At 43.4% G+C, this 27,708-nt stretch overlaps 1 protein-coding gene across 1 annotated transcript in view; it reads right to left on the reverse strand.

Moving 5' to 3' along the window:
* SLC38A1 (solute carrier family 38 member 1) overlaps positions 1 to 27,708 on the reverse strand; it is an 830,305-nt gene that overhangs the window by 100,962 nt on the left and 701,635 nt on the right. The window contains exon 12 of the mRNA XM_044062017.1: positions 2,516 to 2,616. Within this exon, the coding sequence (XP_043917952.1) occupies positions 2,516 to 2,616 (101 nt within the window). The remainder of the gene's footprint in view (positions 1 to 2,515; positions 2,617 to 27,708) is intronic.

The following is a 27,708-nucleotide window of genomic DNA, read 5'->3' on the forward strand; positions in this document are numbered from 1 at the left end:
ACACTGCAAAACTGTATAACATTTGAGATTACACAGATTCTCCTTTTCCCTAATGCTGTGTGATCTCAGAGTTGGTATATATGGGAGTTCACATTTTTTTACTGGGAGCATACAGATTTTTGCAGTGGAATTGTGTTTGCACAGGACAATGCTGTGGGGCTGTATGCAGAAAAAATACAAATCTTTTGATGTGCTGTAAATGGTGGAATTCGCTATTGTAGTTAGCAATGTTGGTTACTTTGCATTCAGAGATTAGGGGTCAACTAAACTGTTGTCAATGGTAATGTTAGCCAACCTCTACGCGCGTGTGTGTGTGTGTGTGTGTGTGTGTGTGTGTGTGTGTGTGTGTGTGTGTGTAAGTTTGTATGTATATAGCTGAAGTGCCCTAAACCTTACTCTAGACCATAAAATGCCCTATTTAGAGTACAATGAAAAAGATGCCTCCACAGCAAATTACTGCATGATATTCACCATTTTGCTTTCACAAGTATAGAAGCCAACACTCTGGGGTAAAACATACAGCATTTATCAAGATCATATTTGCCACATAAATTCAACATTTTTGCCCATAAAGCTACAAATTTCACAAATGCTACTCAGCACTGGAGACACATTAACTGCAATATGATTACTTTGGACTGCCTATCTTCAGCACCAATAATGTGGCTGGCTACAGTGCAAGATACTAAAAAATGGTGGCAGCGTTACTTCAATGCATATTGATATTCAGAGAACTGCAGCTCTCCATTTTTGTCAACTACTGTATATCCTTTTATTCCTTAGAAAGAAATATCAGAGCTGAATGGCATCCAGTGCTTCTGCTCATGCTGGTTCTTCTGCAGCAACTCCAGAAAACATCCATTCATGAAGTCAGTGAAAAACTTTGACTTGTAGATAATTGCAATTTAGTGTGCTATCAATATACTGATACATTATAAGTAATTTCTCATACGAAAGTAATGCATCTGGGTACTAGTCAATATATATAATCTTTTATATTCACGTACTGTCATGTAATTTAATACACTCTTGGATATGAGTTCACTGTCTTGTTCCAATTGAAATAATTCACTGCTGAGTGTTCCTCTTCACTTGTACAATATATCCAATGCTTAGTTTAATGCTTCCATGTAACAAGCTACTATGATATAGAGAAATTAGCTTTTCTGAGAGCTTTAATTTTATGGCACAAAACATCAAACCACTAGATGCTACAAGTTTATTTTATGTATTTTCCTCTGTGCTTAACTTTAAATAATCATGGAAAATCAGCATAAAACGAGCAGTACTTGCATTTAAGGATATGGTTATCAACTTCATGTCCCATACACAAATTTCTAGGCTTCTTGCACTAGAAAGCCATAACCTGTTTCTGTAAATGCTTGAAATTTATAGCTGCCATTTAACAAAATAATGAATCCTAGAGAAACAGTTTCTTTGGAAAGTATGCAACTTTTTGTTTTGAACAAACAATAACACTGTCATGATACTTAGTATAGGGGTAACATTTTATATTACACATGATACACACAAATGATTATATGCACATCTGTTTGAAAAGAGTTTTGTTTGTGAAAAGGACAGAATGCACAAATGAGTGAATGCTCATTTGTGTGAATCACATATGGCTGAATTTAGTTGTATACAGTGTAGGTAAGCAAATCCGCGGTGGTGGTGCTGCGGTAGCGTTGTCGCCTCACAGTAAGAAGATGTCCGGTTCGATTCTCAGCTACAGCATCTTCTGCGTGGAGACATGTGTGAATGGGCGTACCTTCATTGAAGGTTGTGCGTCAGGGTTGGCAACTCGGCACGTAAAAATCTATTGCCAATCATTAGCGGACTGGAGTTCCGCTGTGGCGACCCCTAACCGGAAAAAGCCGAAAGACTCAACAACAGTGTAGGTAAGCAGGAGTGTGCAGGAAAATTAATGTTTGACTGAAAAAGTGGTGACTGTGAAGATGTGCAAGACTGTGTTATAGCAGTTGTGAATATGCAGGTGTTCGCTGGTTGGGGTTAGAGTAAGGGTTAGTTTATGGGACAGAATCAGTGTTATGCATGTTTTGTGTTATCTGTGTTCTTTTGTCTTGTGTAGTAGTACTGTTTGGGAAAGGGTTTTAGTAACAGAATGTGTAGGGTTAGGGTTAACACACATGAATAAGATGGTCTTGGCTGACTGGCATACATTTGACTCCTTAACTTGCACATATGTTAAATCAATGAAAAACAAAGTAACATTCATCCATCCAGCTTCTAATAACTCACTTTATATTTTCCAGGGTTGTGGGGTAGCTGGGCCTTATCACAGCAGTAAAAAAATGTGCAAGGTAGTGCTGTAAGTTATTTTGCATAGAAAGGCACCTCATCCATGATCTGAACAGGATAACATCTTGTTGTGAAGAGGCAATGCCACTCACTATTCCACTGTATGCACATACAATTCTCCAATAAATGCTTTAAAGTAAATGTGTTAATGGCTTACTAAATTTTTGAACAGAAAATTCAACTTTTCACTTACCATAGAATGTCAGGTAACCAAATAAGGCAGTCAGAAGGTACATGGTAAACATGGCGAGGAAAGAAACATTAGAAACTTTCTGCATTTTTTGTTGTGAACGTCTGAAAACAGAAAGCAGTTAAAGATAAGTCTGACAATATGTTATTTAACCATTTTAAAATCAACCTTACAATTATGTGAGCTTTAAAATGATCTAAAATGTACACGTACAACATTTTTCCACTTAGTCTTTCCCAATAAACTTGCTTAGTTATAGCCTGATATACTGCATAATTGAGCTAGAACATACATGCACTTGTACAATACCCACGATATCACAAGGAAATTCTACTTGACCCTTACATTCCTTGAAGGCTAAACAAGGCTTTGTTTTCTGAAAGCCACAATGCTGCAAATTTTTATCCACAACCACAATTAACAAAATGTTACGATACCTATAAGTTTACTGTAGTACAGTAGGGTATATATCTCTGAATACTGGGGAACTCATTGACAAAGAAATACAGGATGTGTAGAACACCTTGTTCATTAAAGTAGACACAGTAAAAATCTTATGGAGGCTGGTAACACATTCAGATTGCCTGAGTCTATATTGATCAGATATTACAATATTTATGTTTGTACTATTCAAAAAGTTCAGTAGCCATACAAGCCAGACCTATTTTACTGGACTATGAAATCTGCAATTAATAACACACTACCTGATTTTAAACTTACAGAAATATGAAAAATCGTATTTTCCATAATGTATCATACAAGTATCTTGTAATATCTCCAGAGCTGTACAACTTAGAAGATGAGAATCTGTGACAGTTTTGCCTTCTGTCATGCAAGCTTTAGGATAATACCATCATTGGTGGCCCTAGGTTTCTTTTCTTACTGTACACAGTAGCTAGCTGGTGAGACACTTAGGATGTGAAAAAACACAAAACACCAAAACACCATACTAGTAATGTATAGAATATATGATACACTCATAATCCACTGTTACAAAATGAAAGCTCATTTCCCCTTCAGAAAAGAGTGACTGCCCTAGTGTTGTAAATCCTGGCCATGTTCACAACATATGGTTTAGATGAAGTGTAGTTTGCTATGGTGTAACAAATCAAGGGTGTAGCTACCAATACAACAGGTGGGAAAATATCATGCAAAGATATTTGCACCCCAGTAGAAATAGAAAAAAGAAGTTATGTCCTTACCATAACGTTCCATGTGGAGTGTTCATCTCGCCTTTGTTCTTACACATGGGTTCGGAGCCGATCCTCGGCTCCGTGCCGGCCGACTGCAAGCTCTGCATCGAGAAGAAGCTCGAGGACATGTAATACCCACAATCCCCCTCTGCCTTTACCTCAGATCTAGTTTGCAAGCAAACCAGGCAACAATCACGCATACACACCAAACTATATACATAATTACCTATATACAACATACCAAAGGTATGATAGTAATACCAACACTGCAACAGCAGAAGGAGAATATTCCAGACCAGGCACCAAATCGAACGTTCTTCCTAAGGGTGGGAAGGGTGGGAGTGTAATAACCAAGGCGAGATGAACACTCCACATGGAACGTTATGGTAAGGACATAACTTCTTTATGTGAGAGTGTTCAATCTCGCCTTTGTTCTTACACATGGGTAGCGTCCCTAGCTCCATGATCCTGAGGAACTCAAGGGAGAACGTTCTTGAGCACAGTGGAACCAAAGGTTGCCCTATCCCTAGAAACCCTGTCCACTTTGTAATGAGAAATAAAAGTATGTGGTTTAGCCCAAGTAGCAGCCGCACAAATGATGTCTAAAGGTAGACGAGCTGCATGAGCCAAAGATGTAGAAATTGATCTGGTAGAATGTCCTCTGGGTTTTGCTGATAATGTTTGATCAGAATTTTCATAAACATAAATGATACAATCAGTTAGCCACTTAGAAAGTGTTCGTTTCAGAACTGCAAGACCCTTTCTGCTGTCAGCAAAAGCTATAAATAGCTGATCAGATTTTCTGTGATCTTTTGTTCTATCCAAATAAAATCTGAGTTGTCTATGGACGTCCAGTTTGTGCAACATATACTCTAATTTATTAGAGTGGTCTTTAAAGAAGGTGGGTAATTCAATGGACTGGTTAATATTACCAGTAGAACAAACTTTGGGAAGAAAGGATGGATTAGTGCGTAGGGATACTCTGTCGAATGAAAAATTAAATAGGGATGTTTGACCGAAAGAGCCTGCAGCTCAGACACCAGTCTAGCCGATGTAATAGCCACTAGGAATAATGTTTTCCATGACAAAAATTTCAAAGTGCAACTCGAAGCTGGTTCAAAGGGTGGTAGCATCAATTTAGAGAGCAGTAAATTTAAATTCCACGGTGATGTCGGGCTTCTGACTGGTGGTCTGATATGAAAAGAACCTTTTAAAAGGCTTTACAGAGTCTGTGAGCCATAATAGGCGCACCACATTCTTCTATATGATAGCTAGAAATGGCAGCTAACTGTACTCTCAAGGTAGCCGGAGAAGCTCCTTCCTGAAATAATTCGGTTAGAAATTCTAAGACCTTATTCAACGGAGCTGTAACAGGGTCCAACTGATGTGACTCCGCCCAAAAGACAAAACGTTTCCATTTACTAGTATAAGTCTTTATGGTAGAAACTTTATGAGAAGCTACCAATATATCCTGAACCGCAGTAAGGGAATTGACCTGGCTAAGGAAGCGGAGCAGCCAAGCTGCCAGATGGAGAGATTCCAGGATGGGTGAGGAACTCCTGACGAGTGAGTCAGTAGATCTGGCTCTGGGTCCAGCATCCAAGGTCCCCAACGCGGTGCTGCAAGAGAAAGGGGAACCAAATTTGACGAGGCCAGAACGGAGCAATGAGAATTATAGTCCTCTGAAGGTTGTTTGCTTTCTGCAGAAACTTTGCAATCAGGGGAAATGGAGGAAAGGCATAAAGGAGACCCAGGGGCCAATCGTGCACCAGCGCGTCCCTTGGGACTTCCCCTGGAGGGGGTAATAGGGCAAAGTAGCTCCTGCATTTGGCGTTCATTGGAGACGCAAACAGATCGCAGGTAGGCTGGCCCCATTTGCGAAAAATCTGTTCCGCAACTGACTGTTTGAGGGACCACTCGTGAGGCATTAATATTGCCCTGCTCAGCCTGTCGGCTATGACGTTGGATGACCCCGGGATGTGCGTTGCGATCAGAAAGCGACCGGTGGACTCTGCCCATTGCCAAATTCTCATGGCCTCTCTGCATAGTTGGTAGGACTTGGTTCCCCCTTGCTTGTTTATGTACCAGACTACGGACATGTTGTCTGTCTGAACTGCAATGGTCCCTGGAGGAAGAAGGGGAGCAAAGTGTTGCAACGCCAAAAACACTGCCCTCAACTCCAGAACATTGATGTGCAGATTGTACTCTAGATTGGTCCATTCGCCTTGGACTGTCTGTCCCTGAAAGATGCCCCCCCACCCTATCAGGGAAGCGTCCGTGGTTATCGTCGCTGACGGCGTGGGTAGCACAAATGGTCTTCCGCCGGATAGGTTGCAAGTCTGTAACCACCACATTAGGTGTGATTTGCATGTTTTCGTTATCAGAATTTCGTGAGTCAGTGGAAGATGTTGGAATGACCATTGTGCAAATAGAAGCCATTGTAGCACTCTCATGTGCAGTCTTCCCAGTGGTATTGCTATGAGAGAAGCTGCCATGAGACCCAAAACTTTCAGAACAATTTTTGCTGGGGATTTTCTGGACGACAGCAGAAGGGAAATGTTGAACTGAAGTGCTACTATTCTTTCTGACGGAAGTTTTAGAATTAACTGACGCGTATCCAATTCCGCTCCTATAAATAAGATATGCTGTGATGGCTGTAGCAAAGATTTTTCGAAATTTACTGAAATGCCAAGGTGTGTACAAAGTTGTAGGCAGTAATCCCTGGCTTGAATCAGTTGACGCCTGGTGGTGGCAGACAGGAGCCAGTCGTCCAGATACGGAAACACCTGGAATCCTAGGCACCTCAGATGAGACGCTACCACTGCCATGCATTTGGTGAAGACCCTGGGGGCTGTGGTCAGGCCAAAGGGCAGGGCTCGAAACTGATAGTGACTGGCTCCCAGCCGGAAGCGCAAATGATCTCTGGACGCCCTGGCCATCTTGATGTGGTAGTATGCGTCCTTCAGATCTATTGAGCACATCAAGTCGTCCTTCCGTAAGAATGGAAGGATCGATTGAAGCGTGACCATTCGGAACTTTTCCTTCTTGACAAAGGTGTTGAGATGACTTAGGTCCAGAATTGGCCTCCAGTCCCCTGTTTTCTTTGGAACTAAAAAGAACCTTGAGTAAGTTCCGAATCCTATTTGGTCCGCTGGGACTGGTTGGATGACTTTTTCTTAGCAGCTTTGAAATTTCTGTAGCTGCTGGTTCTCGCAGATGGGGTGGTACATCTGGGATTTTTTTCTTTGGAATGGGGGTGGATAGGAATGGGATTTTGTAACCTCTGGTAACGACGCTTTTTACCCAATTGTCCGAAGAAAGGTTTTGCCAGGCCTGAGGGTATAAAGCTAAGCGACCCCCGACTGCCTCCAGAGCAGGACAGTCGGGCCTCCTCTCAGGAGTGCTGAAAAGGTTTGCCAGGGAGGTTATCCCTGTCACCTTGGTTTTGCGGACCCCCTCTGCCGCCAGGGCGGCGTCTTCCACCTCTGCCCCCCCCTCTGCCTCTAGAGGGGGCATCACCCTGTGTGTCTGGAAAAGATCTTTGGGGTTTTCGGAACCACATTTTCCCACCACGTTGCCCTTTGGGGTACGGTCTGGAAGGGGTGGAAAAACGGACTCCGACAGCAGACAGAGTCTTTCCCTCCTGTTCACACCGGGTAAGGGTCTCCTTTACTTTAGGGCCAAAAAGTGTGGCTCCATCAAATGGGGCGTTAGTAAAGGAAGACTTAAAGGCTTCCGCAAACGAACATAAGCGCATCCAGGATTGCCTACGAAGAGCAATCGCTGAAGCCGCTGCCCTACTCGATCCTTCGGCTGCATAGGATATCAGCCTCATGGACGAAGTTCACAATAGACGTAAGGGTGTTGAGCTGCGCTGTAACTTTTTCGAGACAGCAGCATCTGTTGCACCCTGGAGGGTATCTCCCAACTCTTTGACTAGATCCCTCTGTAAACGAGTAAAATGGGTCAAATAGTTCAGGGAACGCATAGAGAAAGCCGCTGAACTGAAAATGCGCTTCCCATATCTGTCCATGGTCCTAGAATCTTTGTTAGGCGGATGGACAGATGAGGAAGACTCCGACATCTCCTTTTTCGTGGCTGCTGCCACCACCATGGCGTCTACTGGAACCCCTTTGGTAAGGTAAGCTTTGTCCTGTGGTGCCGTGATGTACTTATTTGGCTTCCTAGGGACAGGTTCCACTGTGTCAGGGGTCTCCCACGCCCTCGAGCAATTAATTCCATTAACTCATCAAAGGGCGGAGTGACCCAGGAGGAGGAAGGACGGGCACCAAATGCCTTCAGCAAAACTGACTCATCCTCAGAAGGGGGGAGGGCTTGCCAGTCACCTCTCTGCTTAAGGATCTCCAAGATGTCAGCAAAAGAGACATCCTCTGAAGGTGACTTAGGGGACCCTTCTGACTCATCTAAGTCAGTATCAGATGTTAAGGATTCTTGTGGAGAATCCAAGTGTCTCCTCTTACACAGTCTTTTCCTAGGAACTTCTTCGTGGGGAGCATCCGAAGAAGCCTCCGAGGAAGAGGGGGCACCCTCCAGGGGTGGCTGAGACACTGGTGCCCGACGCTTGACGTGGCCGTGGGTGCAGAGGAGGATAACGGTCCTTTGCGGGGAGGAGAAGCTGTACCTGCTGATGTGGTTGTCTGGGTAGACAACACCTTCCTCATGAGGTCGAAGGCCCCCGGGCCCCGAGTCGAGGTATCCCCCGGTTCCCAAGAAATGGGCAGAATACCCAAAACAGGAACCGAAGGCACCGACCCCGAGGACGGAACCGAATCGATCCGTGCCGAGGCTCCGAGAGGGAGAGTCGGAACCGAAACATCGGTCCGACTCTCGGTTCCCGTTCCAAGGACAGACCTTCGGGCCCGAGACTCCGGTACCGGATCGGATGGAGTCGAGGTAAACGGTACCGACCGAGAAAAGGACGGTTCAGGCACCGAGGGCTCCACAATCATCAGGTCAGCTTCTTCCGGCTCCGAAGACAGAACAGGTCTCGGAGGAGGAACAGATGGAGATAGTGGCAGGCCTTCAAGTCTCGACATCAACTGAGAGGAGACCGAAATAAGTTTGGACAAGGCCGTATGCTCCATAAGCTTCTGCACCACACGGTCCACGTCGGTGTCGGAAAGGGCTCTAGAAGAACGAGTCGAAGGGATCGAAGACGGAGCCGACCTCAACAGAGTCGGAGGGGGGAGCTCCGTCACCGGTTCCAAGACTCGAGGCTCGGAAACTGCCAATAGCTGAACACTCGGCCCCGAAGTCTGTGGAACCGGTGATCTAACTACACTCGAAGAGCTCGGAGCCGATGACTTTGGCTCCGACGTCTTCGACCCCTTCAAAGACTTGGATGCCTGGTCTGAAGCATCCAAAGCCTCCTGGAAAGAGGGTTTCAGTAATCCTCTATCCATCAGTTTCCTGCGCCTATCTGTCATGACCCTCCCACTAAAAGAGTGACAAATAGAGCAATCCTCTTGTAAGTGGAGAGGGCCAAGACAGTAGACACAGGAACTGTGGTTGTCTGTGACCGACATTTTTTGGCCACACTGACAACGTTTAAAACCAGATTTCATCTTTTCAGACATATTAACAATGAACACAGTCAAGTCCAGTAAAGAGTCCAATCCAGTAAAAGAAGTCAAATCCGGGTAAAAGTCTGTTAGATAAAGCTAAACAATACTAACAAGTTTCTAGTCAAACTAAGTCGAATCCGAAGTTTAATCCAGTAATAAAGTGCCAAAAGGCAAGATTACAAAAAATTTTAGTCACAAGTCAAGAAGGGGTAGGCCCCGAAAAACTCTACTCGAAAGTTAACAAGTTAACTTGTTCAAAGTATAGAGAATTCCTGCACTCACACACCTACTCTTTAACTAAGTAACTAATTTTAAAGAACTTTTCTGAAAACAGTACAGAATAGATAAAATATCTTATCTGAACAGCCCCGAGCTAGTCTCCAGCGATGCGTACTGCAGCAGCGGCAAACTAGATCTGAGGTAAAGGCAGAGGGGGATTGTGGGTATTACATGTCCTCGAGCTTCTTCTCGATGCAGAGCTTGCAGTCGGCCGGCACGGAGCCGAGGATCGGCTCCGAACCCATGTGTAAGAACAAAGGCGAGATTGAACACTCTCACATTATAATTTACCCAAATCCAACAACAGAAAGTCGGACTTATTTTGTTCTGTGCTACATTGCAAGGAAAATATTTTTAAACAAGTACAGCACCAATCTCCATTATGCAAGATAAAACAATCTTGCCTCTGCAGATACTGCTGAATAGTAAAGTAGTTTAAAATGTTTCTGAAGAAAAAAAAAGTTCTTTGATGCAGAAGCAAGACTGGTCAGTTAACAGCTCCTGGATCACTCAGTTTTGACACTTCAGGAAGAATCTGGAAGAGGAACTGTCAGCACTTGGACTAAAAAATTTGAAGCCTTAAAACATGCCTTTCAGCTAGTTTATTTTGTTGAGCATTTACAGCTAGCGTTGAAGAGGTAAGACTTACTCTGAGTATACAAATCAGGGTAGTTTATGCAAAAAGGTAAAATGAAAATACGTTCTTGAAATTGCGCAATATGTCAGTGACTCACACTACTGCCATTCGATTCACATGGATGTTAAATAAAAATGATTTGCTTGTGTCTAGCATGACTCGTACTAAGGAGGCTTGAAGTGGATTTCAGGAGAAAAATTCCATGATCACTTTACAGAGGCAGGCCCACTGAGATATAATAACCATATCAACAATGTTTCTGGTGCATTACAATATAGTAGAATGGTTTAATGATATAACCAAACAAATTAAAAAAAAATGCCACAATAAAAAAACATTAACCAAACAAATTAACTGGGCACTGCTACGGTCCACAAGAAAGTACCATCATAACAAACAAACTATTTGGTTTGTTATGAGTGTACTTTCTTTGGACTGTAGCAGTGCCCAATTGATTTGTTTGGTACAATGAAATAACTGAGATATAGTGCCAACCATAAATCAACTCATTAGTTTTCCAGTCCCTCCTAGGAAAATAGCATTGAGAAAGACAAAATGTGTACCAAGCAAATGCAGCAAAATGAACTGCCTAGTACTTTGTTTCTGACTTGCTGAAATAACACCAACAGAAGTTATTTAGATCTGAAAGTTTTGGGTTAGCACCATACCACTCAACTTGCTTGGTCAAGACTTCTGGACAAAGCCAAAAATAATGGAGGAATAATTTTAGGAACAATTTATAAACATTTGTGTAATTCACTTAAAAAAAAGAAGTTATGCTCTTACCATAACGTTCCATGTGTGCTGTCCATCTCATACTCTATTCTCACTTGTGGGTTGGATCTGATGCGTTGGATCCATCTTGGCCATTTCTTCAGCTCGAGGTCTTCAGCAAATCTCATGGCCCTCATTCTTTACCTATAATGCAACCCCGTAGTTACCTCAGATCTTGTTTGCCCCCAGCAGCACATGGAAGAAGAATTTATATAGTAGCAGCTTACTGATATATATGAGAGGGTATATGTATACCTATGCATATGTCTATGAATTAGTATCAGACTGAAACGGTATATTCTCTGAGGCTACATGGTCCTGCTGAATCCCTATTGTGTTACTCAGTCTACCAAGAGTATAGGCAGGGGACAAGGAGGGAGGGTTGTGAAAATAAAGGATGACATGGACAACACACATGGAACGTTATGGTAAGAACATAACTTCTTTATGTGATGTTGTCAGTCTTGTCTTTATTCTCACTTGTGGGACTCCCAAGCAACTAAACTCTCGGGTGGCTCATGGGAGAACACTCCTGAGAACCACAGAACCAAAGGGGGCTCTATTTCTAGAGGCTAAATCCACTTTGCAATGAGTAATAATGGTATGAGGTTTTGCCCAAGTGGCTGCAGCACAGATATTAGCCAATGGTAATCTAGCCTGAAAAGCTGCAGATGTGGCCATGGATCTAATGAAATGAGCTTTAACCACATTTGGGAGGGCTCTGTTTTTAGAATTTTAAATGTGGAATATGCATAACGATAGCCATCTAGATAAATTGACTTTTGAAACTGGTGGACCTTTTCTTGTATCAGAATATGAGACAAAAACTGATCCAATTTTCTTAATTCCGAAGTTCTATGTAAATAGAAACATTACTGTCTGTGAACATCTAGGAGATGCAAGGAATACTCTCCTTTATTTTGGAAGTTGGGAAAGAAAACTGGAAGGCCTATAAATTGGTAGAAAGAATGGGTTATTATGTAATGGCACTCTGTCTTTGTGGAAGACTAGATATGGAGTTTTTTTGTGGACAAGGCCTGCAACTCAGATACTCTTCTGGCTGAATTAATAGCGACCAAGAACAGAGTTTTCCAGCAGAGATATTTCATGTCACATGTAGCTGAGGGCTCAAAAGGGGGAAAATATTAGATAAGATTAACCTGAAATCCCAAGGGGATGGATGCTTATATGGAGGTAATAAGATAACAATGCACTTCAAAAATTATTTGCAAGGTCTGTGTGAAATGATAGGATGATCATTTTCTCCTATATGAAAGTTAGAAATTGCAGCTAGTTGAATAACTGTAACTGCCGCTGCTCCAGCATTGAAGATCTCTGACAGAAACCGTAAAACAGAGTGTACTGGTGCTGTAAAAGGATCTATTTTATTAAATTTGCCCATACATTTGCTTTTGTAAAGTTTTCGAGTAGATGTTTTATGAGATGATAATATTCTTGATTGGGGAGGAGAGTGATGGAAACCTGGCAATTAGGCATACTGGAGCAGCCAAGCTGTTAATTTTAAGGTGTATAGGTTGGGATGAACCATTCCTGACAGATGTGTCAGAAGGTCTGGAACTGGGTCCAGAATCCAGGGTTCATCTCGAAGATGAAGATGAAGCTGAAGAAAGGGGAACCAGATTTGATGAGGCCAGTAGGGAGCAATTAGGATAACAGTTGTCTCCAACAGACTGGCTTTCTGAAGAAACTTTTAATTAGTAGAATTGTGGGAAAAGCGTTAAGAAGTCCCGGGGCCAATCGTGAACACGTGCATCCCTTGCTGACTCCCAGTAGGAGGGATCAGGGTGAAGTAGTTGCTACATTTGGCATTATTGGGTGATGCAAAGAGGTTGCAGCAAGGCTGGCCCCATTTCCGGAAGATCACTTCCGTAACATTCTGATTAAGGGACCACTCGACGGGCATAGAATGGAAGTGACTGGCTCCTAGCCGTAGTGCAAGAACCTTCTGTACCGCCTGTCCATTCAAATATGGTAGTACGTGCCCTGAAGGTCTAGAGAGCACATCCAATTGTCTTTTTCCAAAATGGAAGTATCGAATGCAGGGTCACCATCCGGAACTTGGTCTTTTTTACTGATTTGTTTAGACTGTTGAGATCTAAAATGGGCCTCCAGTCCCCTGTCCTCTTTGGAACTAAAAAGAATCTTGAGTAAGTTCTGGATCCTCTCTGGTCTGTGGGGACTTCTTGGATGACTCTTTCTTAGCAACTTTAGAATTTTTATAGCTGCTTGTTCCTACTGGGTAGAACATCTGGAACCACTTTGTTTTTGGGGATAGGAAGGGAGAAGGGAATGATGTATCCTCTGGAAATTACGTCCTGCACCCATCTGTCATTTATCTTTAGCCAGGTTTCTTGGTGCAAAGACAATCGATCCCAGACTGCCTCCAGAGGCCAGCAATCGAGCACTCCTTCAGGAGCACTGGAAGGGTCTCCCAAAGAAAGATTCTCTGGAGCCCTGGTTTTGCAGGCCTCCTCTGCCTCTATTGCAGTGTCTTCCATTACTGTCCCCTCCTTTACTTCTGGGGTAACCTTCGCCTTGTGTGTCCTGGTAAGACCTCTGAGATTTTCTGAACTACATTTTCCCACTACTTTTTTTGACCCTTGGGAAAAGGTCTAATAGGAGTGGAAAAACGCACTCCAATGACAGACAAGGTTTTGTCCTCTTGTTCACACCTGGTGAGCGCTTCCTTCACTTTTGGCCCAAAAAGGTAGGAGCCGTCAAAAGAGGCATTAATGAAGGAAGACTTGAAGGGCTCCACAAAACCGCAAAGGTGCATCTAGGCCTGCCTCCTAAGACAGATTCCCGAGCCTGTTACCCTACTCGTTCCACCTGCTGCATAAGAAATGAGTCTCATGGATGAGCTGACAACTGAATTCAAGGTGACAAGCTGAGCACTGATTTTCTCTGCCGTTGCATCAGCTACGGCCCCTTGGAGAGAGTCTGATAATTCTTTAATCAGGTCCCTCTGCAATCTGGTGAAGTGGATGAGATAATTCAGAGACCGCAAAGCCAAAGTCGTTGATGAGAAGATGCACTTCCCATACCTATCCATAGTCCTACAATCCTTATTAGGCGGATGGACAGAGGAACTCATTTCAGAGAGTTCCTTCCTAGTGGCTGTCGCCACGACCATGGCATCAACCCCTACAGCCTTGTTAGAAAACTTTTTTCTTTTGGGGCAGTAATGTACTTATTTGGCCTCTTAGGAGTGTGGTCTCCCAAACCTTTCATGAGATTAATTCCACAAGCTTGTCCTAAAGGAGGCATCACCCAAGAAGGTGAAGAGCGAGATGCAAAGGCCTTCGAGGAAGACCAACTCCTCACCTGAAGGGGTGGAGTACTGCCAATCACCTCTCTGTTTTAATATTTCTAGGATGTCTCCAAAGGAGACATCTTCAGGAGGTGATCATAGGGACCCTTCTGCTTCATCAAGGTCAGTGTCAGATGTGATACACTCCTCCAGGGAGTCAAGATGCTTCCTCTTGCATGTCCTCTTCCCAGGGACCTCTTCAGTGGGATACTCTGGAGAGGTTTCAGAAGAGGGGGGGGTCTACCCTGAGGTATAGCTTGAGGCCTAATGTCTCTGTGGACCTGTGGAGAGGGTACCTAAGAAGACAAAGACACCTCTACTGAAGAGGGAGGAAGAACTGAAACAGATCGTGTCTTAGACTGCGAAGTAGTCAACGCCTCCTCATTGCCTCAAAGGCAGCCCCTTCCTGCTCTGAAAAACTCCCAAGATCTGACAAACAAGTTGTTGGAGCTGAGGAATCTCTGGAGCAGAAGAGAGCAGTTCCGAAGCAGATGTAGGAGCCAAACTCACCTGTGCTCAGGCCGCCATGAGGCACAGTCAGATCCAAAAGATCCGAAAAGTTTCCACAGACCCAACAGGGGAGTGAAAGCTTCTAGAGGTCTTCTGCTCCGAAGGCATATAGACACTCGGAGCAGATATCTGATCCAAGGAAGGTATGGGTCCCGGACCTGACACAGACGCAACTTGGATATCGGAATCTTCCACCTCTGAAGGAGGGGGATGGACCGGGGAGGAAATGTGGCAGAAGAGGGGGGTTGAGTCTGATCAGATTCTTTTGGGCTCAGATCCAAAAGTATTTCGCCAAAGCAGGTGTCCTCAAACGTCTCTCTATGACCCTATCCATGTCTTCATCAGATAAACTCCTGGTAGACCTAGTGGATGGGGTAGGTGACCTTGATGTAACTAGTAGTGGAGAAGAAACCTTTTCAATAGAAGATCGGTTCCCATGTTTATGTTCAGTTGTAGCAGTTGGCAGCAATGAAATTCCCCACTCCGAGGGAGTTTTGGAACCAGGAGGAGATGTCTGCTCTGATACAGCCTTCGGCTCCGTTAACTTTGGAGCCTTCTGCTTTGGCTCCGATTAGGATTTCCGCTCCGATGAACGTCTTTTAGTGGTTTTGTCGGAAGATTCGGCGATATAGCCTCAGAGAAAGGCGACTTCAAAAGGCCTTTCAAAATGTGTTTATTTTTACATTCCATTAATGCCCGCTGGTTGAAATTGTGGCAAATGGAATAAGACTCTTGCAGATGAAGAGGTCCCAAACAATACACACATAAGGTGTGTGAATCTCTAAGGGGCATCTTCTTACTGCATTTTTCACATTTTTTGAAGCCCAAACTTTCCTGTTTCTGTGACATGACTAAGGAAGAGAGAGGGAAAGACAAAAAAATAGAAACAGTCACTTCCAAATGTAGAGCAAGTCCTCTAATTTAAACGGACTTCACACAAACACACACACACACACACACACACACACACACACACACACACACACACACACACACACACTTTTTTTTTTTTTTTTTTATTAAGAAAGTGGAAAGCAGAAGATAGAAGATAAGGAACGTCCTCTAACTAAAAATAGACGTTCCTACACACACTCTAACTAAAATGGATGTCAAATAAGGGAAAAGAAGTAAAACAGAAAAACTAATTTAAATAGTTATAGAAGCAGAAGAAAAAGATAATGTTCTACTAAATAATGTAGCCAAAAAACTAAGTACTTATCCAGAGGTACAGCTGTTGAACCTCTTCGCTGCATGACAAACGAAATCTGAAGTAGCTATGATGTTGCATTATGGGTAAAGAATGAGGCCCACAATGTTTGCTGAAGACCTCGAGCTGGAGAAATGGCTGAGACGGATCTGATACAGTGGATCCAACCCACAAGTGATAATAAAGGCGAGATTGAAAACATCACATTTGATAGATTTAAGTTCGGCCTCAATATGCATTTTTTGAACAACAAGTAGTATAAAACTCTAATGACTGGTATTCTTGACCGACTAATCAGGAACAAGTTACCAGAAAATCAAAATGTTATAAGGGACAGGGCAAACAATAAAAAGTATAAAACTTTAATTGCTGGCATAACCGACTGACTTTAATTATGAGTAATTTACCATAAAATCAAATTGTTACTAAGGACACAATAGACATTTGTAACAAATCAGGGACATTTTGCAAAAATGGGGATAGCTGAGAGACATGTGTAGCACTCATAATGGACATACCTCTCAACTGCTCAGACTTTTGGTGAATGTCCAAATTTTTGCCTGATCTGTTTCACATAAAATTTGTGGTTATCTGTCAAATCACTGATGACTGAAGTCACTAAATAATGAGATACATTTGAGTTTAAGAATTCATATCTTTCAGAAAATGCATGCCAACACACATCCTGTTATTCTAGCAAGTTTCTAAGTTTATAAAGCAATATTTAGAATCTGCCCCTAATTTGGGGGTTTGTCCCCCATTATTTTAGGCTTTGTCCAGCTTTCTTGTGCTAACAGGTTGAGAAGAATAATAAGGGAATGTCTGGTCGCAATAAACAGTTCCAGGATTTATATACTTTTTTTGATGTGTGGAAGTTTAAATGATGCAATTATGACTTTCTGTACATCATTATTGACGGTTTTTGAACAAGTCTCAACAGAAGACATTTAAAAATAAAGAAGTTATGTACTTACCATGACGTTCCATGTGAGTTGTTCATCTCGTCTTCATTCTTACACATGGGTTCGGAGCCTATCTATCGGCTCTGAGTCGGCCGCATTACTAGCTGAAGATCTCAGAGTAGCTCGAGGCCAGGTCCTTATCCCATGATGCTCTCTGTCCTACCTCAGATCTAGTTTGCTGAACCCAGCATGAATAGATATAACCCAAGAAATACTCCAACCAGAGTAAGAAGTCCCAGAACAAGATCACTATACTCTAAGTTTACTGGTTCTTCGAGACCCTGGAGGGGGAAGGCGGGTCGGAATGTAAGAATGAAGGCGAGATGAACAACTCACATGGAACGTTATGGTAAGTACATAACTTCTTTATGTGAAGTTGTTCAATCTCGCTGTTCATTCTTACACATGGGTAGCGTTCCAAGCATCCTAATCCTGGGTGGCTCAAGGGAGTATATTCCTGAGGACAGTGGAACCAAAGGAAGCCCTGTCCCTGGAGGTCCTGTCCACTTTGTAATGAATGATAAAGGTATGCGGCTTAGACCAAGTGGCAGCTGCACATATAGTGTCCAAAGGCAATCAAGCTGCATAAGCAGAAGAAGTGGAAACAGCCCTAGTGGAGTGAGCCTTCACACCATGCTCCAATGTTTGGTTTGCTGAAGAGTATATAAATTTAATGCAGTCAGTTAACCATTTGAAAAGGGTAATTTTAGAGACTGGTAATCCTTTCTTAGTGTCAGCATGAGATACAAAGAGTTGGTCAGATCTTCTAAATTCCTTTGTCCTGTCCAAACAGAATCTCAATTGTCTGTGGACATCAGGTTTATGCAACATGTACTCCAACTTATTAGAATGACTACTGAAAAGGTTGGAACTTCGATAGTTTGATTCATGTTAGTCTCGGAACACACCTTTGGCAGGAATGAAGGCTTAGTCCTCAGTGATACCCTGTCTGGGTGAAACACCAAATATGGGGGTTTGATAGAAAGGGTTTGAAGCTCAGACACGCTACGTGCTGAGGTAATGGCCACCAAGAAGATAGTTTTCCAAGAAAGAAACTTCAAATGGCAAGATGATGCAGGCTCAAAGGGGAAGAATAATACGTGACAGCACAAAATTTAGATTCCAGGGAGTAAAAGGCTGTCTAATAGGTGGCCTAAGATGAATTGTACCCTTCAGGAAGGCCCTATATAGTCTGTGAGATATCAAATTAGAACCTTCAGCTCCGAGATGAAAATTTGAAATTGCAGCCAATTGAACTCTAATAGTGGTAGCTGCAGCACCTTCATGAAAAAGGTTAGATAGGAATTCCAGGATACTAGCGATCGGGGCAACATAAGGATCAATGTTACTCTGGGAGGCCCAAAAAGCTAATCGCTTCCATTTACTAGCATGCAACTTTCTGGTGGAAGCTTTATGCGAAGATACAACAATATGCTGTACCTCAGAAGAAAATTTGTGTGACCTGGCTAGGTTGGAAATCGGAGCAGCCAAGCTGTTAGTTTGAGGGAATTAAGGGAGGGATGGAGGGCCCCTGACAAATGTGCCAGCAGGTCTGGAACTGGGTCCAGAATCCAAGGTTCCTCAGTTGACAGAGTCGGAGGAAGGGGAACCAAATCTGTCGAGGCCAAAAGGAGGCTATTAAGATTACAGTCCTTCCCAGGCTTTTGGCTTTCTGCAAGAATTTCGGAATCAGGGGTATAGGTGGGAAGGCATACAGGAGCCCCGGGTGCCAATCATGTACAAGCGAGTCCCTTGGGCTGTCCCTGGTGGGGGATTCAGGGCAAAGTAGCTTCTGCATTTGGCATTCATAGGGGATGCAAACAGGTCGCAACAAGGCTGGCCCCATCTGTGGAAAATCATCTCCGCAACTTCGTCTTTGAGAGACCACTGGTGCGGTAACAGAATGGCTCTGCTCAGTTTGTCCGCTAACACGTTGGATTTCCCTGGGATATGCGTTGCTATCAGAAAGCGCCCGGTGGTTACTGCCCACTGCCAAATTCTCAAGGCCTCTTGACACAGGGGGTAAGATTTGGTTCCCCTTTGCTTGCTGATGTACCAGACCACAGACATGTCTGTCTGTATCACAATCGTCCCTAGAGGAAGAGAGTCGTGGAAATGCGGAAACGTCAAAACCTCTCAGCTCCAGAACATTTATGTGCAACTGTGACTCTGTCTCCGACCAGGTGCCTTGGGCTGTTCTTCCCTAAAAAAGCCCCCCCACCCACCCTATCAGAGAAGAGGCCATGGTCACCGTGGCTGAGGGTGGGGGAGAAACAAATGGTCGACCCATTGTAACTTGGTGGCTAGTCAACCACCAGTGAAGATCCTTCTTGCAAGAGTCCGTAAACATGATTAAGAATGACATCAGAAGTTGTTGGTAAGACCACTGTGTGAAGAGTAACCATTGAAGAATCCTCATGTGCATATGCCCCAGAGGAACTGCTATGAGTGCAGCTGTCATGGTACCTAGTAACCAGTACTTGACAGGCCAGTACTTTTCTTTTCTGCAAAATGTCTGAGACCTGGTTTTGGAGAGTGGCTATTCTGTCCAAGGGCAATTTTATTGTGGCGGTGGTGGTGTCTAGTTCTGCTCTAATAAAGGAGATACACTGCGATGGCGACAATGCAGACTTTTCGAAATGGATAGTGATGCCTAACCGAAAGCAGAGATTGAGAGTGTGATCCCTGACAAAATTAGTTGATGCCTGAGGCGGCGGTAAGGAGCCAGTCGTCCAGATACGGAAAAACTCGGAATCCTAGATGCCTCAGGTGAGCCGTAACCACTGCCATGCATTTAGCAGATGATCTCTGAATAGTTTGGCCATTCCGAGGAATGGGATAAAAGACTGAAGCGTGACCATCGGGAACTTCTCCTTCTTTACAAAAGTGTTGAGTCTGCTGAGATCCAAGATGGGCCTCCAGTCTCGTTTTTTTGGAACTAAAAAGAATTTGGAATAAGTTCCAGATCCTACCTGGTCTGCTGGGACTGGCTGGATGACTCTTTTTTTCCTGCAGCCTCTGGATTTCTATAGCTGCTTGATCCCTGAGACTGGGTGGAACGGCTGGGATTTTTTCCTAACAGTTGGGGTTTCTAAGAATGGGATGATGTAACCTCTGGTAACGATGCTTTGTACCCAAGAATCTCTTGTAATTCCTAGCCAGGTATCCGGATACAAAGCCAAGCAATCCCCAACTGCCTCCAGAGTAGGATAGTCGGGCCTCCTTTCAGGAGCGCTGATAGGGCTTACCAAGGAACTGATCCCTGTCGCCCTGGTTCTGGACCACCTCTGCCACCAGGGCGGCGTCTTCCATTATTACCCCTTTCTCTGCCCCTGGAGGGGGTTCACTACATGTGTTCTGGAAAGCTCCTTGGGACTTTCGGAACCACATTTTTCCACCTTTCTGCCCTTTGGGGTATGGTCTGATATGAGTAGAAAAATGGACTCCTACGGCAGATAGAGTCTTTCCCTCTTGCTCACACCTAGTGAGAGTCTCCTTGACTTTGGAACGGAAAAGAGACGAGCCATCGAATGGGGCGTTGACAAAGGAAGACTTGAAGGCTTCCGCAAAGGAGCATAAGCACATCTAGGAATGTCTCCGAAGAGCTATCACTGAACCCGCTGCCTGACTCAAACCATCTGCTGCATAGGAAATGAGCCACATGGACTATGGAATTAAGGGTACTAAGCTGGCTGTCACCTACTCAGAGACGTATGTTACCCCAAAATGAACTGCCTAGTACTTTGTTTCTGACTTGCTGAAATAACACCAACAGAAGTTATTTAGATCTGAAAGTTTTGGGTTAGCACCATACCACTCAACTTGCTTGGTCAAGACTTCTGGACAAAGCCAAAAATAATGGAGGAATAATTTTAGGAACAATTTATAAACATTTGTGTAATTCACTTAAAAAAGTTATGCTCTTACCATAACGTTCCATGTGTGCTGTCCATCTCATACTCTATTCTCACTTGTGGGTTGGATCTGATCGTTGGATCCATCTTGGCCATTTCTTCAGCTCAAGGTCTTCAGCAATGCTCATGGCCCTCATTCTTTACCTATAATGCAACCCCGTAGTTACCTCAGATCTTGTTTGCCCCCAGCAGCACATGGAAGAAGAATTTATATAGTAGCAGCTTACTGATATATATGAGAGGGTATATGTATACCTATGCATATGTCTATGAATTAGTATCAGACTGAAACGGTATATTCTCTGAGGCTACATGGTCCTGCTGAATCCCTATTGTGTTATTCAGTCTACCAAGAGTATAGGCAAGGAGCAAGGAGGAAGGATTGTGAGAATAAAGGATGAGATGGACAACACACATGGAACGTTATGGTAAGAACATAACTTCTTTATGTGATGTTGTCATTCTCGTCTTTATTCTCACTTGTGGGACCGCGTCCCAAGCAACTAAACTCTTGGGTGGCTCATGGGAGAATATTCCTCAAAACCATAGACCCAAAGGAGGCTCTACTCCTAGAGGCTAAATCCACTTTGTAATGAGTAATAAAGGTATGAGGTTTTGCCCAAGTGGCTGCAGCACAGATATTAGCCAATGGTAATCTAGCCTGAAAAGCTGCAGATGTGGCCATGGATCTAATGAAATGAGCTTTAACCACATTTGGGAGGGCTCTGTTTTTAGAATTTTAAATGTGGAATATGCATAACGATAGCCATCTAGATAAATTGACTTTTGAAACTGGTGGACCTTTTCTTGTATCAGAATATGAGACAAAAACTGATCCAATTTTCTTAATTCCGAAGTTCTATGTAAATAGAAACATTACTGTCTGTGAACATCTAGGAGATGCAAGGAATACTCTCCTTTATTTTGGAAGTTGGGAAAGAAAACTGGAAGGCCTATAAATTGGTAGAAAGAATGGGTTATTGCGTAATGGCACTCTGTCTTTGTGGAAGACTAGATATGGAGTTTTTTTGTGGACAAGGCCTGCAACTCAGATACTCTTCTGGCTGAATTAATAGCGACCAAGAACAGAGTTTTCCAGCAGAGATATTTCATGTCACATGTAGCTGAGGGCTCAAAAGGGGGAAAATATTAGATAAGATTAACCTGAAATCCCAAGGGGGATGGATGCTTATATGGAGGTAATAAGATAACAATGCACTTCAAAAATTATTTGCAAGGTCTGTGTGAAATGATAGGATGATCATTTTCTCCTATATGAAAGTTAGAAATTGCAGCTAGTTGAATAACTGTAACTGCCGCTGCTCCAGCATTGAAGATCTCTGACAGAAACCGTAAAACAGAGTGTACTGGTGCTGTAAAAGGATCTATTTTATTAAATTTGCCCATACATTTGCTTTTGTAAAGTTTTCGAGTAGATGTTTTATGAGATGATAATATTCTTGATTGGGGAGGAGAGTGATGGAAACCTGGCAATTAGGCATACTGGAGCAGCCAAGCTGTTAATTTTAAGGTGTATAGGTTGGGATGAACCATTCCTGACAGATGTGTCAGAAGGTCTGGAACTGGGTCCAGAATCCAGGGTTCATCTCGAAGATGAAGATGAAGCTGAAGAAAGGGGAACCAGATTTGATGAGGCCAGTAGGGAGCAATTAGGATAACAGTTGTCTCCAACAGACTGGCTTTCTGAAGAAACTTTTAATTAGTAGAATTGTGGGAAAAGCGTTAAGAAGTCCCGGGGGCCAATCGTGAACACGTGCATCCCTTGCTGACTCCCCAGTAGGAGGGATCAGGGTGAAGTAGTTGCTACATTTGGCATTATTGGGTGATGCAAAGAGGTTGCAGCAAGGCTGGCCCCATTTCCGGAAGATCACTTCCGTAACATTCTGATTAAGGGACCACTCGCACGGGCATAGAATGGAAGTGACTGGCTCCTAGCCGTAAGTGCAAGAACCTTCTGTACCGCCTGTCCATTCAAATATGGTAGTACGTGCCCTGAAGGTCTAGAGAGCACATCCAATTGTCTTTTTCCAAAAATGGAAGTATCGAATGCAGGGTCACCATCCGGAACTTGGTCTTTTTTACTGATTTGTTTAGACTGTTGAGATCTAAAATGGGCCTCCAGTCCCCTGTCCTCTTTGGAACTAAAAAGAATCTTGAGTAAGTTCTGGATCCTCTCTGGTCTGTGGGGACTTCTTGGATGACTCTTTCTTAGCAACTTTAGAATTTTTATAGCTGCTTGTTCCTACTGGGTAGAACATCTGGAACCACTTTGTTTTTGGGGATAGGAAGGGAGAAGGGAATGATGTATCCTCTGGAAATTACGTCCTGCACCCATCTGTCATTTATCTTTAGCCAGGTTTCTTGGTGCAAAGACAATCGATCCCAGACTGCCTCCAGAGGCCAGCAATCGAGCACTCCTTCAGGAGCACTGGAAGGGTCTCCCAAAGAAAGATTCTCTGGAGCCCTGGTTTTGCAGGCCTCCTCTGCCTCTATTGCAGTGTCTTCCATTACTGTCCCCTCCTTTACTTCTGGGGTAACCTTCGCCTTGTGTGTCCTGGTAAGACCTCTGAGATTTTCTGAACTACATTTTCCCACTACTTTTTTTGACCCTTGGGAAAAGGTCTAATAGGAGTGGAAAAACGCACTCCAATGACAGACAAGGTTTTGTCCTCTTGTTCACACCTGGTGAGCGCTTCCTTCACTTTTGGCCCAAAAAGGTAGGAGCCGTCAAAAGAGGCATTAATGAAGGAAGACTTGAAGGGCTCCACAAAACCGCAAAGGTGCATCTAGGCCTGCCTCCTAAGACAGATTCCCGAGCCTGTTACCCTACTCGTTCCACCTGCTGCATAAGAAATGAGTCTCATGGATGAGCTGACAACTGAATTCAAGGTGACAAGCTGAGCACTGATTTTCTCTGCCGTTGCATCAGCTACGGCCCCTTGGAGAGAGTCTGATAATTCTTTAATCAGGTCCCTCTGCAATCTGGTGAAGTGGATGAGATAATTCAGAGACCGCAAAGCCAAAGTCGTTGATGAGAAGATGCACTTCCCATACCTATCCATAGTCCTACAATCCTTATTAGGCGGATGGACAGAGGAACTCATTTCAGAGAGTTCCTTCCTAGTGGCTGTCGCCACGACCATGGCATCAACCCCTACAGCCTTGTTAGAAAACTTTTTTCTTTTGGGGCAGTAATGTACTTATTTGGCCTCTTAGGAGTGTGGTCTCCCAAACCTTTCATGAGATTAATTCCACAAGCTTGTCCTAAAGGAGGCATCACCCAAGAAGGTGAAGAGCGAGATGCAAAGGCCTTCGAGGAAGACCAACTCCTCACCTGAAGGGGTGGAGTACTGCCAATCACCTCTCTGTTTTAATATTTCTAGGATGTCTCCAAAGGAGACATCTTCAGGAGGTGATCATAGGGACCCTTCTGCTTCATCAAGGTCAGTGTCAGATGTGATACACTCCTCCAGGGAGTCAAGATGCTTCCTCTTGCATGTCCTCTTCCCAGGGACCTCTTCAGTGGGATACTCTGGAGAGGTTTCAGAAGAGGGGGGGGTCTACCCTGAGGTATAGCTTGAGGCCTAATGTCTCTGTGGACCTGTGGAGAGGGTACCTAAGAAGACAAAGACACCTCTACTGAAGAGGGAGGAAGAACTGAAACAGATCGTGTCTTAGACTGCGAAGTAGTCAACGCCCTCCTCATTGCCTCAAAGGCAGCCCCTTCCTGCTCTGAAAAACTCCCAAGATCTGACAAACAAGTTGTTGGAGCTGAGGAATCTCTGGAGCAGAAGAGAGCAGTTCCGAAGCAGATGTAGGAGCCAAACTCACCTGTGCTCAGGCCGCCATGAGGCACAGTCAGATCCAAAAAGATCCGAAAAGTTTCCACAGACCCAACAGGGGAGTGAAAGCTTCTAGAGGTCTCCTGCTCCGAAGGCATAGAGACACTTGTGGCAGACATCCGATCCAAGGAAGGTATGGGTCCTGGACCTGACACTGACACAACCTGGATATCGGAATCTTCCAACTCCGAAGCAGGAGAACGGATCAGAGAAGGAACTGTAACAGAAGAGGGTGGTTGAGTTTGACCAGATTCCTTTGGGCTCAGATCCAAAAGTATTTCGGCCAAAGCAGGTGTCCTCAAACGTCTCTCTATGACCCTATCCATGTCTTCATCAGATAAACTCCTGGTAGACCTAGTGGATGGGGTAGGTGACCTTGATGTAACTAGTAGTGGAGAAGAAACCTTTTCAATAGAAGATCGGTTCCCATGTTTATGTTCAGTTGTAGCAGTTGGCAGCAATGAAATTCCCCACTCCGAGGGAGTTTTGGAACCAGGAGGAGATGTCTGCTCTGATACAGCCTTCGGCTCCGTTAACTTTGGAGCCTTCTGCTTTGGCTCCGATTAGGATTTCCGCTCCGATGAACGTCTTTTAGTGGTTTTGTCGGAAGATTCGGGCGATATAGCCTCAGAGAAAGGCGACTTCAAAAGGCCTTTCAAAATGTGTTTATTTTTACATTCCATTAATGCCCGCTGGTTGAAATTGTGGCAAATGGAATAAGACTCTTGCAGATGAAGAGGTCCCAAACAATACACACATAAGGTGTGTGAATCTCTAAGGGGCATCTTCTTACTGCATTTTTCACATTTTTTGAAGCCCAAACTTTCCTGTTTCTGTGACATGACTAAGGAAGAGAGAGGGAAAGACAAAAAAATAGAAACAGTCACTTCCAAATGTAGAGCAAGTCCTCTAATTTAAACGGACTTCACACAAACACACACACACACACACACACACACACACACACACACACACACACACACACACACACTTTTTTTTTTTTTTTTTTTATTAAGAAAGTGGAAAGCAGAAGATAGAAGATAAGGAACGTCCTCTAACTAAAAATAGACGTTCCTACACACACTCTAACTAAAATGGATGTCAAATAAGGGAAAAGAAGTAAAACAGAAAAACTAATTTAAATAGTTATAGAAGCAGAAGAAAAAGATAATGTTCTACTAAATAATGTAGCCAAAAAACTAAGTACTTACCCAGAGGTACAGCTGTTGAACCTCTTCGCTGCATGACAAACGAAATCTGAAGTAGCTATGATGTTGCATTATGGGTAAAGAATGAGGCCCACAATGTTTGCTGAAGACCTCGAGCTGGAGAAATGGCTGAGACGGATCTGATACAGTGGATCCAACCCACAAGTGATAATAAAGGCGAGATTGAAAACATCACATTTGATAGATTTAAGTTCGGCATCAATATGCATTTTTTGAACAACAAGTAGTATAAAGCTCTAATGACTGGTATTCTTGACCGACTAATCAGGAACAAGTTACCAGAAAAATCAAAAATGTTATAAGGGACAGGGCAAACAATAAAAAGTATAAAACTTTAATTGCTGGCATAACCGACTGACTTTAATTATGAGTAATTTACCATAAAATCAAATTGTTACTAAGGACACAATAGACATTTGTAACAAATCAGGGACATTTTGCAAAAATGGGGATAGCTGAGAGACATGTGTAGCACTCATAATGGACATACCTCTCAACTGCTCAGACTTTCGGTGAATGTCCAAATTTTTGCCTGATCTGTTTCACATAAAATTTGTGGTTATCTGTCAAATCACTGATGACTGAAGTCACTAAATAATGAGATACATTTGAGTTTAAGAATTCATATCTTTCAGAAAATGCATGCCAACACACATCCTGTTATTCTAGCAAGTTTCTAAGTTTATAAGCGCAATATTTAAAATCTGTCCCTATTTTGGGGTGTTTGTCCCCCATTATTTTAGGCTTTGTCCAGATTTCTTGTGCTAACAGGTTGAGAAGAATAATAAGGGAATGTCTGGTCGCAATAAACAGTTCCAGGATTTATATACTTTTTTTGATGTGTGGAAGTTTAAATGATGCAATTATGACTTTCTGTACATCATTATTGACGGTTTTTGAACAAGTCTCAACAGAAGACATTTAAAAATAAAGAAGTTATGTACTTACCATGACGTTCCATGTGAGTTGTTCATCTCGTCTTCATTCTTACACATGGGTTCGGAGCCTATCTATCGGCTCTGAGTCGGCCGCATTACTAGCTGAAGATCTCAGAGTAGCTCGAGGCCAGGTCCTTATCCCATGATGCTCTCTGTCCTACCTCAGATCTAGTTTGCTGAACCCAGCATGAATAGATATAACCCAAGAAATACTCCAACCAGAGTAAGAAGTCCCAGAACAAGATCACTATACTCTAAGTTTACTGGTTCTTGAGACCCTGGAGGGGGAAGGCGGGTCGGAATGTAAGAATGAAGGCGAGATGAACAACTCACATGGAACGTTATGGTAAGTACATAACTTCTTTATGTGAAGTTGTTCAATCTCGCTGTTCATTCTTACACATGGGTAGCGTTCCAAGCATCCTAATCCTGGGTGGCTCAAGGGAGTATATTCCTGAGGACAGTGGAACCAAAGGAAGCCCTGTCCCTGGAGGTCCTGTCCACTTTGTAATGAATGATAAAGGTATGCGGCTTAGACCAAGTGGCAGCTGCACATATAGTGTCCAAAGGCAATCAAGCTGCATAAGCAGAAGAAGTGGAAACAGCCCTAGTGGAGTGAGCCTTCACACCATGCTCCAATGTTTGGTTTGCTGAAGAGTATATAAATTTAATGCAGTCAGTTAACCATTTGAAAAGGGTAATTTTAGAGACTGGTAATCCTTTCTTAGTGTCAGCATGAGATACAAAGAGTTGGTCAGATCTTCTAAATTCCTT

Source organism: Protopterus annectens, chromosome 2.part1, assembly GCF_019279795.1.
Source record: "Protopterus annectens isolate FY-2018-M chromosome 2.part1, PAN1.0, whole genome shotgun sequence".
Classification (NCBI taxonomy): Eukaryota; Metazoa; Chordata; order Ceratodontiformes; family Protopteridae; genus Protopterus; species Protopterus annectens.